The sequence below is a fragment of the Gossypium raimondii genome, chromosome 13 (genome assembly GCF_025698545.1).
Source record: "Gossypium raimondii isolate GPD5lz chromosome 13, ASM2569854v1, whole genome shotgun sequence".
Taxonomy (NCBI): domain Eukaryota; kingdom Viridiplantae; phylum Streptophyta; class Magnoliopsida; order Malvales; family Malvaceae; genus Gossypium; species Gossypium raimondii.
The window spans coordinates 45,082,184-45,095,977 of NC_068577.1; the positions used below are offsets into that span (position 1 = coordinate 45,082,184).

Consider the following 13,794-nt stretch of genomic DNA (forward strand, 5'->3'; position numbering starts at 1 on the left):
TAGGGTTTCTCCTCAAAGTTTACCTAATTCAAGCATTAATAATTGTTGATTCTTCTGTATCTCCCTGTCTTCATAAAATCCTTCTTCATAAATATCTTCGTCATAATTGAAGTCTTCAGCGGCCCACATATAGTTAAAGTTATACATGGCTTGTGTTGAATGACTATTTGTTTGATGGTGTTTAGGGTTCCAAAAAAAATGAACAAATGTCAAAAGTGTTAATTAACAACAAAATATTGAATTAACAAGAAATATTGAAAGTTGTAGCTATAACCTACAAAATTCCTAGTTATTCTTTTAAAATGCAAAAATTAAAATCAATCTAGTGACGTTGCCACCCCGGCAATGGCGCCAATAACTTGACCGCCTTCGAACGTACTAACGTAGAGTGTGAATACTACAATAAAATAAAGAGTTATGAGGTGGTATCCGCAAGTATACGAGTCAAGTTATAATATAGATTTTACAACGAAGTAGGTGAGTACTCCGAGGATCGTACCTTAGGGAGGCAAGTACTAAATCAATCTTAATCCAAACAATTAAATATCTAATTAATACTTTAAGTCAATTATAGTACAAGAGTAAAATAAGAAATATGTTTAGGGTTTTTAAAATAATAAAATAACATAAAAACAAAATTAAAATTGCAAGAGATAAAGATAGATAAAGTGAATCAAATCTAAGGATTGGTGATCAGCTCACTTCGGCAATCCCAACTAACTGTTGTCTGGGGTTCCTCGTCAATCAACTAGTCGCTACCCTAGCAAAATCTTTCGATCTTCCACTAACATAATGAGTCAGCAAGAACTACTTATCTTCCGACCTCACAGTCTAGACTAGCTTGGGGTAAAGGTGTTCATGAATGGGCAATACCAATTTTGGGTTAATTCCCACCTTGATAACTTCCCAGGGTTATCAGGCCTAGGGTTTGTTTCATGTTCTTCCTTTCCCAAATAGGTGATCCGTTGAGTACCCCTACAAAATAGTTAAAAGATCATGCCTCCACTCACTAATCCCCCATAGAAGGATTAGTTTCTCATTGCCTTCATAAACAACATGGAAAGAATGGAAGAATTAATCATAGGGAATGAATTGAAAAAGAGAGTTTAAAAAAGCCTGATTGATATTGATGAATAGAGCGAATCCACAGAAATTGATCTCCTTTACAATTAGATCTCTTGAAGAAAACAAATAAATTAAAATTATAAAAACCTAAGAAAGCAAGAGAACAAATCTAAACAAAGTAATCTGAGCTAATGGAATGATGTCCATAATATGTGTTAGAGAGGTCTATTTATAGCCTTTAAGAAGACGTCGTCCTTAGCACTATGGTAGATGATGTTCTCGAGCTTAAAGTTTGACTGTGTAGACCAAAATACCCTTGCTTCATGTTTTATTCTCCCCACAGAGTCGATTTCGCGACACACCAGGACTTGTGTCGCGACGTAGCAACCAACATGCCCCTTTGTAGCCATCTTCAGGGGTATGTCGCGACACCCTTAGCCTATGTCCCGACATTAAAGGCGGTACATAATTAGATAGGCAATAATCAAAAATAGATGATAATCAAAAATAGATGATACTCGATAATAACATAATAGTTCAGATAAGATGCAAAACAAGTCAAATACAGATGCAGTACAAACCAAAATCAGATGTAGTTTCCTACCCCATCCGTTACACACCATCTCTGACCATCCCAACACACCATATAGGCTATCAAGTACCCATCCAACCCTACACACCAACTAGTGTCGGTATGACACATTTTAGAGTGATTATAGACTAGTTGCCAGATCAGTATGAGATAAATCACCAGATTCAGATACAAAATTCTGGCTTAGCCACTCAATTCGGCAAATAATTAAACTACCAACACTTCTTTCTTTATACCGTTCCCACCCTATGCAGATGCAGATTACAGATATCAAATATCAATGATGTATATACAGTTATTTAGTTACAATTCATAATTAGATAATATAGATCATTATCATTTAACAATTATCGCATCAATTATATGTATAGATAATTGATTAATCAACCTTAGAATATTGGATATCAAGTTATATAGTCTAATTCAGATCATACGGACCCTACGGAAGGTCTACGTTCGATTCATATGATGTATACGACCGTAGAAAAAATTTAAGTAATTTGGCCCATACGTCCGTGTGGATTCACACAGCCCGGATGTCTGGCCTGTGTGGTCCACACGACCTGACACATGCTCGTGTGACCCTCTTAATGTCTCATATAACCTGGCAGTGAATAGAATGAAGAAAATTTAAATGAAACTTAGGACAAGTCCTTATCATGCAATTGATCCATGACTTAGTGAATAATTTAACCTTAATTTATATTCCATGATTAAACATGGGTCATTGATTTATATAAAGCATTTTAATTAATTAGATTAATATGGATAAATAGGTAATGGAAAGAAAGAGAAAAGCTATTCTCTTCTTCCATGTTCGGTTCTATCAACGCAAGGAAGAAAAAGAAAAATTGGATAGTTTCTCTCCACATTGGTGATTGCGGGTTCAATTTATTTCCTATAAGTGTGATTATTCAATTGAAAATTTATGAATTCTTGATTATCTGAACTTGGTTTATCTAACCCAAGTGATGAATTTCTTAATTGATAAGTTTATATTAACTTACCGTTGTTGAATACTTAAAAAGAGAATTAGAAAAGAGATAAATTCGTGAATGAGTGAAATGAAATAGTTGACTAAGAATAAGATAGAAAAGAGATAGAAAGTAGTAATTTAAACTTCAATCAAGCTTAAATTATTTGATAATTTGTATGTTGTTAAGGATTAAATTGTAGGGATAAGAAAATTGAAGTTTTATAACAAATAATGGTTGTAGGAGGTCCCAATACTATATGTATAAAGTCAAATTTAAATTCTATTGGGTAAATTGTGAGATACGAGCATTTCAAACATTTGAGTTTCGAGTGACTAAATTGTAATAAATGTATTAATGATTAAATTAGCGTAAGTAATGTTTGAATCGTGTGATTAACGAGTTTCTACATTTGAGTTTAATTTTATAGTAAACGATGTAAGACTGTCTCCGGACAAAAGGAAAGTCAAAACCGTTAGCGAATAGTCGTTTTTGGTTCGTGCTTTTATAATTCAATTTCAATTTGCTTTTTTAGATTAATTAGTTGTTATAATTAGTATGAATGTGCATCAAGGTAATGGCATCTTTCTCCTATAAACTTGGGTAATAGATTTGATTGATAATATTTGAAATATAAGGACTCATTTGTTATTTAGATCTAAGTATTGCGGGATGATAGAGGCGAATTGAGTTGGTAATGAAAAGATATTGAGTATGTGATGACATGAAATTATAATTTTATAAGATAAGAATTGAATGTCATAGTTTGGGAATGATATGATTCTTGATTTTGTGATAAAGTAAAACAAAGAAGTTAATGTTATGTTTATGATAAAATTTAGATACGTTCAGGATATATTTTGATAAGATTTGCTCACTTAAAACGTGCTTTTATGAACATTTTGCCATTGAATCTTGAGATAATATGAACATGTTTTAAAATAATACATTTTGTCTAATTATCCAAACTCTCCTTTTAAAGCTAAAAGACAATATGAACATATCTTAAAATAATACTTTTTTGTCTAATTATCCAAACTCTCCTTTTAAAGCTAAAAGAATAGAAAGATTGACAAAGCTACCAATAGAGGTGGAACGTAGGAGACAGAGGGGGCGATCTCTTCATATATATAATGAAAAAGTAAGTTGGCCACCTCAAAATAAATATTATAAATAAGATAGCTTTCAAAACTTAACGATAGAGGTCTCGTAGCCTCAACTTTATATTGTTAAATATATGTGACCCGTATAGAAATATATTTCCTCTATTTGATGTTGATTAGAATAATATATTTTAACCTTATTGTATTACTTCTATTTTACTTTGATTAGAATATGATTTTATAAACTTATAAATAGACGTAGTCGTCTCTCTTCTTGTATCATTCGAATTCGACATAGTGAATTTTCTTCTCTCTTCTTCTGTCATTATCGACATTTTTTTTTTTACAAATATGGTAATAACTTTGATTAGGTAATAAAAGTTACCCTAAAGGCAAAGAGAATGAATTGTTGAGTTGGATTTGTTGTTTTCTTTCTGGCACTGAGTTGGCCAAAACAATAAAATAGTTACTGCAAATAACAATACAAAATAAAAGGGCACTAATTTTCATTTATGTATGATGAATCATCATATATACCATTTTCTCTACTGGGAAAAGGGGTGCAAACGGTAAAAAGAACAAAAAATAAGGAAAAAATGAAAAATATTATCTATAAATGTGTAAGAACTAACATTGCCATTGCATTTTAGGCGTACTTTTCATTTCAAAAATGTCTTTATCCCTTGGTTTCCTCAATGCTAAATTGTTCTTTTGCCTCTGTGTAACATTTTTGAAACACCATTTCACATTTTCTGCTTCAAATCCTACTGGCCTAACCCTAAGGGCTGTCCTGGATGATTCTTCAGGCTCCCCTTTATACCTTATTGAAAACCTGACTATAGCTGAAAGAACCGAAAGATTGATAAAAGTTACAAATGCTAGAGCCAATTATTTGAGCCTAGTTTCGAATTGTGATGCAAGGATACACCCTGATAATATTCCAATGCCCATATCACGAGAGGGTTTATTCTATGTTGTGGAGTTTGCAATAGGAAGCCAACACCACAAAGTGAAGTTATTGATGGATACTGGTGGTGGATTAATTTGGACCCAATGTGTACCTTGCAAAACTTGTTTCCCACAAAACCTTCCAATATTTAATCCTAGTGCTTCCGCCACTTACGCCAGACTTCCTTGTGACCATCCTCTCTGCAAAGGCCCCGGTGATCGTTACACTTGTTTTGATGGCTTTTGTGTCTACAATGTTCACTATACCGGTGGCGCCTCTACTAGGGGCACTGCGTCCATGGAAACATTCCATTTCTCTATCGATCAATCTGAAATTGAAAGTTTCAAAAATGTCATCTTCGGTTGCTCTGACGATAGTAGTGACATTTTTTTCAAGAACACTGATATTTCAGGGATCTTTGGATTGAGCATGTCCCCGGATTCAATGATGATGCAATTTTCGTCTTTCATTCATTCTCGATTCTCATACTGTTTGGTCCCTTTCGCTGATGCCATACCTCGTCCACTTGTTCTAAGGTTCGGGGAAGACATTCCACAGTTGCCTCCAGATGTTCGAACAACATCGTTCGTGCAATCACCTACCAACCATTTTTACTACTTGGAGTTGTGGGGTATAAGTGTTGCAGGTCATCATTTACCGTTTTCTCAATCTACTTTTCAGTATAGGGCAAACGGGAAAGGTGGTTGCTTCATAGACTCTGGAGCTTTATTCACTCAAATCGATGCCGGCACAGTTGGAATCAATGCATACGCGGCAGTAATGCAAGTGTTTGCATCATATTATGAGTCCAAAAGTCTTAGAAGAACAACATCACGAGGATTTGAGCTATGTTATGAACGTCCACCAAATTATGATGATTTTGCTTCCTTAACATTCCATTTTAATGGAGCCGATTACACCGTTGCTGGAGAATATGTGAATCTTATCAGCCCAGATATTTTCTGCGTAGCAATAATAAAGGGAACTTACGCAACTATGCTTGGAGCCTGGCAGCAACAAAACAAACGTCTCATTTATGATGTAGGGATGGGTGCACTCCAATTTGCTGATGAAAATTGTGTCAATGATATTTCATGATTTTCCTTTTTCTTTTTCTTTTTTTTTTTTTTGTAATTTGATAATTTCATTAATAATCATGAAAAAATGATTCAGAGTTTATCTACAAAATCGACCAACAAAAATTTATAACACCAAAACACTAAAAAAGAGTGAAATAACACCAGCACGACGATGAAACTTTGAGGCCGCGCGTAGGAAGGGGGTGGAGTTGGCCCCAAAAATTGTTTTTTGAAAAATTACAAGTATAACATAAATTTATAATTTGTTCAAATTTATGTTTAATCTCTAATCCTGGTTTAATTTATATAAATAATTTAAAAAAATTAATTTCTGAAATAGGTTGTCAGTGAGATTAATTACGAAAATGATATGTTTTTTGGGTGGAGTCTTTCTCATAGGTGCCACCATCTTCTTTTTATAATAAAAAATATTTTTTTATTTTTTTAAATTATTATTTTATTGGTGGCGTCTTTCTTACCAGCGCCACCACTTGTATTATTTTTTCCCAGTTCAATACATGATCCGTATATATATATGAATGTGGTTTGGGATAGGTGGTACCTATCTAGTAGGCGCCACTGGCGACTCCTATCTGGTAGGCGCCACTGGTGACTCCTATCAATAAAAATTGTCAAATAAAAATAAAATTACATTATAAAAAAATTACATTAATAAAAAATCACAAAACACTAAACTAAACACTAACAATTTATATAACCTAATCATAAATTACTAACAAAATAACTATAAAATCATTTTTTTAAAAATTACATTACTAAAAATCACAAAATCCTAAACTAAACACTAACAATTTATAAACTAATAATAAATTACTAACAAAATGACAATAACATTTTTTTAAAATAATTTACACTACTAATAAATCACAAAACATAAAACTCTAACAATTTATAAACTAATCATAAATTACTAACAAAATAATATTACATTAATAAAAATCACAAAACACTAACAAAATAACTAACAATTTATAACAAAATATTTTCAACCCGTATTTTGACCCGTTGACTTTGACCCGTATAAGTATATATTTAAAAAATTATTTTTTATAAAAACAAAAAAATTATTAATAAAAAAGATGGTGACATCTATGAGAAAGGCTCCACCCAAAAAACATACCATTTTCGTAACTAATCCTGCTACAACCCATTTCAAAAATTAATTTTTTTAAATATTATTTATCTAAATTAACCCTATTCCTTTAAAGCAATTTTTGGTTTCGCCTTATTTGATTCCTTCATGAACAGCTTATTCGGGCTTGCATTCAGAATCTTGTTGAGTTGAATTTTGTTAATGAATTTGAAGACCGGTAAGGAATGTGGGTCATAGAGATTTTGTATTGCGTGCCTAGATTAATGAAGTATTTACTTCTCTAACTATATAAAAAAAAATTCATTTTAACTTTTTATTTAATTTTTAATTTTTTAATTTTTTTAATTTTTTAAATTTGCATGTCTGCTTAGGCAAAAATAGCGGAATAAATTGAGAAATTAAACACACAAATTTAACATGAAAAAAACCCCTCCAAAGAGGATAAAAAACCACGGGAAAAGATAATTTTACTATAATGACAAAAGAACGAAAAGTACAAAAGAACGAAAAGTACAAAAGATGGAGATAAAAACTAAATCCCGAAAACCTGAAAACAAAGAACCCTCAAAATATAAATACAAAATTCTCTAAATGTGTTATGAGTTCTAATATCTAATGGGTGTATTTTCTAAGGTTGTAAAAGAGTCTATTTATAGGCTAAATTTATAGGCCAAATAATAATAAAATAATCTAGACTAATTAGAGTTTGATTGAAACAAATAAACAGGGTTTAACTGAAAGATTATTTCTCAAATTTGACTGAAATAGGAGTCATACTGAACAAATCTCCACCTTGACTCATATTTCCACAACACCATCTTTGTCAAAGCTCGCAACGAGCCTATCTTGAACTATGTAGAGAATTAACTGAGTCGAATCTGTGCTTAGAAACTAGAAGACTTCTAGCTTTCGACTTGTACACTGCCAAATCAAAATTAACCTGGGTCTGGTTTTCACGAACACAGTGCCCTAACTTTTCAAAACTTGCATCCAAAAGAGAACCTGTCTTCAACGAAACGGTCATACCTTTTCCCTCCTCTGACCAAGTTGCATTCGCTCCAAACGAATTGACTTCAACTTCGTAACGGACGAGGGACGTTCAATTTCACCGGTCATTGTAGAACCTTCTAGAATATAAAGACTGTCGGTTCTTTTACCTTTTAACAAAACGAGAGTTCCATGAGATACTTTAATGTTGTTCGACTCGATGTTGATTCTGCATCCTTTCAAGTCTAAAATACTCAAGGAGATGAGATTCTTTCATAAATCAGGTACATACCTGACATCTGAGAGTGTCCTAATCGTCCCATCGTGTAACCTAATTTTAACAGTACCAATACCAATTACCTTATTAGATGAATCGTTTCCCATACGTAGAACTCCACCTTCAACTAAACTATATCTGGAGAACCATTCTCTATTGGGATACATGTAGAAAAAACATCCATATCTAGGATCCACTTGGACGTGAACTTGGAGTTATCGCTTGTTGACACTAACAAGAAATCATCACTACTTTCATCGGTCAAATTAGCACCAGCTACATCTTCCTCATTACTCTCAATAGCTCTTTTATTTCGTAGTTTATAACAATCTGCTTTGACGTGACATAACTTTTTACAATAGCGACACCTTTTGTCTATTTTTTTGATGCTACCAAAATGGAAGCTTGCTTATCTGCCTTGCTATCTAAACCAAACTCATTGTCGAGTTTGTCTCTACTCAAGAAATGACCTTTCCTATCTTCGAACGAGAGTTCGTCTCTGCCATAAATCAAGATCTCCCTAAAAGACTTGTATGAATGGGGTAAATAGCACAATAATAGCATAGCCTGATCTTTATCGTCAATATGAACATCAACGTTCTTTAAATCATTTAAAAGAATAATGAATTAACTGATGTCATGTCAAAGAAGGTCACCTTCGTTCATGTGAAACGTAAATACGTTGTTTCAACACTAAACGATTAGTTAGAGACTTAGTAGCATAAAGAGTTTCTAACCTTTTTCACAAGGCAGATGAGTTTTTCTCCAGAAATACCTCCTACAATATCGTATTTTCGAGGCACAACTAGATTGCAGACAAGGCCTTTTCATCAAACTCTTCCCATTTTGTTTGATTTAGATTCTCAGGCTTTTCCCGGTAACAACCTTTTTCAAGCCAATTTGAACTAGAATTGTTATCATCCAAACTTGCCACAAATTGAAATTTGTCTCACCATCGAACTTCTCAATTTCAAACCTTGTTGCTACCATCTCTGAATAGGCTGATCTATGAAAATTGAATTAGCTCTAATTCCGCTTGTTGGGATTGTCCCTATTAAGCAACAAGTAAAAAAAGTGGAATAAATTGGGAAATTGAACACACAAATTTAACGTGGAGAAACCCCTCCAAAGAGAATAAAAAACCACGGGCAAAGATAATATTACTATAATGACCAAACTATGTAACATGAGTGCTTTAAGTGCGAAACTGGTTTTTATACTTAGAAGAGTATATATGTAGTTTACTCTTTTTCTTATTATAGGAACCTCAAGAACACTGAAAGTTTAATCTGGGAAAAGAGTAAATGCTTTCTATTGATGAATTTTACTACAGCATAACGCCACATCATTTGCATTACATGTTGGAAAATATAGACATCACATATATAATAAAAGGTAATTACATGTTATTATTTACTATCATGATAGGTTAGCCCAAATTAGAAGTGATATAATTTGGTTAAGGTTTATTGGGCTTTAATTATTAAATAAAGTTTGGGTCAAATATGTGTAGATACTCTAGTAATTCAGTTCTAATCAATTTCTAATTAATGATGGGCTAATTAGGAATTAGAGCTAATGCGCCAAAGTTATATATATTAGGGTTATGGTCCCTAAATTACACACAAGATAACTTTTTTAATATCCCATCCATAGGAAAGAGAGAGCAAATATTCTTTGAATTTCTTATATGCTAATTTGGAAGATCAAATCTCCAAGATCTAGAAAAACTTCAAGGAATTCATGGATTTAGGTACGCTTCCACATCTAATTTTATTCTTGTTTTGTTCTTGATGATTTGACATGATAAGATCTTAATTTTAACGATTGTAACAAGTGGCATCTGAGCCTCATCATGTTGAATCATTGAGAACGAATTGAACTTTTTTGAGTAGATTAGTTTATTTAAAATATCGATATGATTATATGTTTTGTGATTCATGCATTTATTGATTGACCCAAATGTAAGTTAATATTTGGTAAAATTTTAAAGACATCTGTGGTGATAAATGTGTGACAATTTTAAGGTATTTCATGTAAGTAATAAGTTAGTCCAAAGATTAATTAATTGTTTGACATAATTTATTTTCAATGTTTGATTACTATAAGAAAAGTATAAACTTCTTGTTAGTATTACTGTCCAAAGACTTGATATTAATGTTGTGTTTGGTATTTTAAGATGGGATTAGCCATTATCTTCAATTTATTGTTTATTTGTGAATATTGATTTGAGCTTGTTTTTATTTGTTCTATATTCAGCTACTTTTGCTGCCGCAATATCTGCTAATATAAATTCTATACCTACGCTTAATGGGACTAATTTTAAGGAATGGAAAATACACTTATAGTGCTTGGCTATATGGACATAGACTTGGCAATAAGGGAAGAACAACCTGCACCTCTCACTACAGAAAACATCCCTGATGTTAAGAGGGATTTTGAGAGGTGGGATCGTTCAAATTGCATAAGTCTAATGATCATGAAACACAACATTCAAGAAGCCTTTAGGGACACAGAATCTGAAGAGATTACTCAGGCCAAAGGTTTCCTTAATGAAATTGAGAAACATTTTGCTGAAAACGATAAGGTTGAGATAACATTACTTCTGACTTCTTTGATGTCTATGAAGTGTAAGGGTCAAGGAAACGTAAGGGAGTACATTATGGAGATGTTTCATACTGCTTCAAGACTTAAGGCATTTAAGATCAAACTTTCTGAGGAATTGCTTGTTGTTATGGTCTTGGTATTCGCTTCTTGCATAGTTTAATCAATTTAAAATTAGTTATAACTATCAAAAGGAGAAATGGACTATAAACGAGCTTGTTTCTCATTGTGTGCAAGAGGAAGAAAGGTTGAAGCGTGATAAGTCTAAAAGTGCTCATTTGGCCAATGCTCCTAAAGACAAGGGCAAGAAAAGAAAATATTAGAATGAAGTTGATAAGGGTCCAGCTCTAAAGAAACAACAACAAGCTACAGAGAGTTGTTTCTTTTGTAATAAGTCTGGACACGTGAAGAAAGATTGTACCAAATATCATACCTGGCGTGCAACGAAAGGTATAATTCTTAATTTGGTCTGTTCTGAGGTTAATTTACCTTCAATACCTAGAAACACTTGGTGGATAGATTCTGGTGCTACTACTCACATAAGTGTTTCTATGCAGGGTTGCCTGAGTTACCGAAAGTCAAGTGATGGTGAAAGACACATCTTTTCTAGCGATGGAAAATCGGTACAAGTGGAAGCGATTGGGCATTTTAAGTTGTTATTGGGAACTGATTTTTATTTGAATTTAAAATACACTTTTATTGTACCATCATTTAGACGGAATTTAGTTTATGTTTCTTTGTTGGACAAATTTGGATATTATTGTTCATTCAGAAACAATCAATTTAGTTTGTCTTTATATTCTAATGTTGTTGGAACTAGTTAGTTAAATACTTATGAAAAGTTTTATTTGCTAGAAACAATTATATCATATAATGAAGCCTTGCATGTGGAATTACATGGTATTAAATGCAAATTAAATAAATAAAATTTAGCATCATTATGGCATAAATGCTTAGGTCATATCTCAAATGTTAAAGTTGAACACCTTGTGTCTGATGGTATTTTAGAGTCTCTTGACTTCACAGACTTTGATGTTTATGTCGATTGCATTAAGGGAAAATAGACCAAAACCAAGAGATTAGGTGCCAACAGATCTTCAGGCTTCTTAGAATTAATTCATACAGATATTTGTGGGTCATTCCTTACGACATCCTGGAATGGTAAATAATATTTCATAACATTCATAGATGATTACTCACATTATGGGTACCTATATCTTATTCATGAGAAATTTCAGTCTCTGGACGTGTTCAAAGCTTATAAAGCTGAAGTTACTAATCAACTTAACAAAATGATTAAAAACGTCAAATCTGATCATGGTGGTGAGTACTACAGTAGATATGATGGCTCTGGTGAATAATGTTCAGAACCATTTGTGAAATTTCTAGAGGAATGTGGTATTTTCCTACAATACACCATGTCAGGTTCACCTAGTATGAATGGTGTAGCTGGAAGATGAAACAGGACTCTTAAGGATATGGTAAGGAGCATGATTGCTTATTCTACCTTACCTGAGTCCCTTCGAGAGAAGCATTAAAGACAACAGTTTACATTCTGAATAGAGTACGCAATAAAGTAGTTGCAAAAACACCTTATGAGCTTTGGATAGGTCAAAAGCCTAGTTTAAAGCACATTCACATTTGGGGATGTCCAACTGAAACAAGACCTTATAGGTCACATGAAAAGAAATTTGACTCCAAAAAAGTGAGCAGCTACTTTATTGGTTATTTTGAGCGATCTAGGGGCTATAAGTTTTATGATCCCATAATAAGGAATATTATTGAGACGGGAAGTACAAGATTTTTTAAGGATGTTGAGTTTGGGGGTAGAAATAAGGTTAGATACATTGCTTTTGAAGAGGAATTTGATTCTAACTCAGTTCTTACTATCACTTTTGACGATGTTCAGGTTCTCATACCTATCATTGATCAAGAAGTGAATCTAGAACCTCAACAAGATAATGTTGAACAACTCCCCATTCAATATGAGGTAATTGTTCCAAAAGAACAAACTCAACAATCTCAAGAACAAGTACCACTAAGAAGGTCCACAAGAGCAAGGAGAAATGTTATTCTAGATGATTAAGTTGTATTTCTCCAAGAACATGAGGATGATAATGGAATGATAGAAGATGATCCAATCAACTTTCATCAGGCCATGAAAAGTTTTAATTCTCAAAAGTGGATTTGTGCCATGAAAGAGGAGTGCAAGTCTATAAAAGACAATAAAGTTTGGGGACTTGTCCCATTACCTGAAAGTGCAAAATCAATTGGTTGTAAATGGATATTTAAAACCAAGAGGAATGCAAATGGTAATGTGGAGAGATATAAGGTGCGTCTTGTAACTAAAGGATATACTCAGAAAGAAGGCATTGATTGTATAGAGACTTTTTCTCTAATTTTATCGAAAGATTCTTTCAGGATAATCATGACACTTGTTGCTCATTTTGATCTTGAGTTACTTCAGATGGATGTTAAGACTGCATTTTTTAATGGTGACATTCAAGAAACAATTTATATGGTGCAACCAGAAAACTTTGAATCAGAAGACTCAAAGAATATGGTTTTCAAATGGACAAAATCCATCTATGGACTCAAACAAGCTTCTCGTCAATGGTACCACAAGTTTCATCAAGTAATTGTTTGATTCGGTTTTGAGATGAATATTATTTATGATTGCGTGTATCACAAATTCAATGAGAGTAAGTACATATTTCTGGTACTATATGGTGATTGCATTTTGCTTGTCGTTAATGACATAGGCTTATTGCACAAAACCAAGAGGTTTTTATCTAAGCATTTTTAGATGAATGATCTTGGGGACAGCTATTTTGTTTTAGGAATTCAGATACATCAAAATCGATCTCGGGGTATTCTTGGATTATCACAAAAGAGCTATATTGATAAAGTATTCAAAAGGTTTGGCATGCAAAGTTTTAGACCAGGTGACACCCTTGTCGCTAAAAGAGACAAATTTAGTCTTACTCAATGCCCTAAAAGTAACCTTGAAATTCAAGAAATGTAAAAGATTCCCTATGCATCAGCTGTTG

The 13,794-nt window shown here is 32.9% G+C and overlaps 1 protein-coding gene across 1 annotated transcript; it reads left to right on the forward strand.

Moving 5' to 3' along the window:
- The first annotated feature begins 4,404 nt into the window (after nt 1-4,404).
- Nucleotides 4,405-5,781, forward strand: LOC105782020 (aspartic proteinase nepenthesin-1). The gene has a single exon (XM_012606522.2). It carries the CDS (start codon nt 4,405-4,407, stop codon nt 5,779-5,781), a length of 1,377 nt encoding a protein of 458 aa, XP_012461976.1.
- Nucleotides 5,782-13,794: the final 8,013 nt, after the last annotated feature.

Bases quoted from the DNA above. Each gene is read 5' to 3' on its own strand.
- LOC105782020 (XM_012606522.2), top strand. From the start codon at position 4,405: ATGTCTTTATCCCTTGGTTTCCTCAATGCTAAATTGTTCTTTTGCCTC.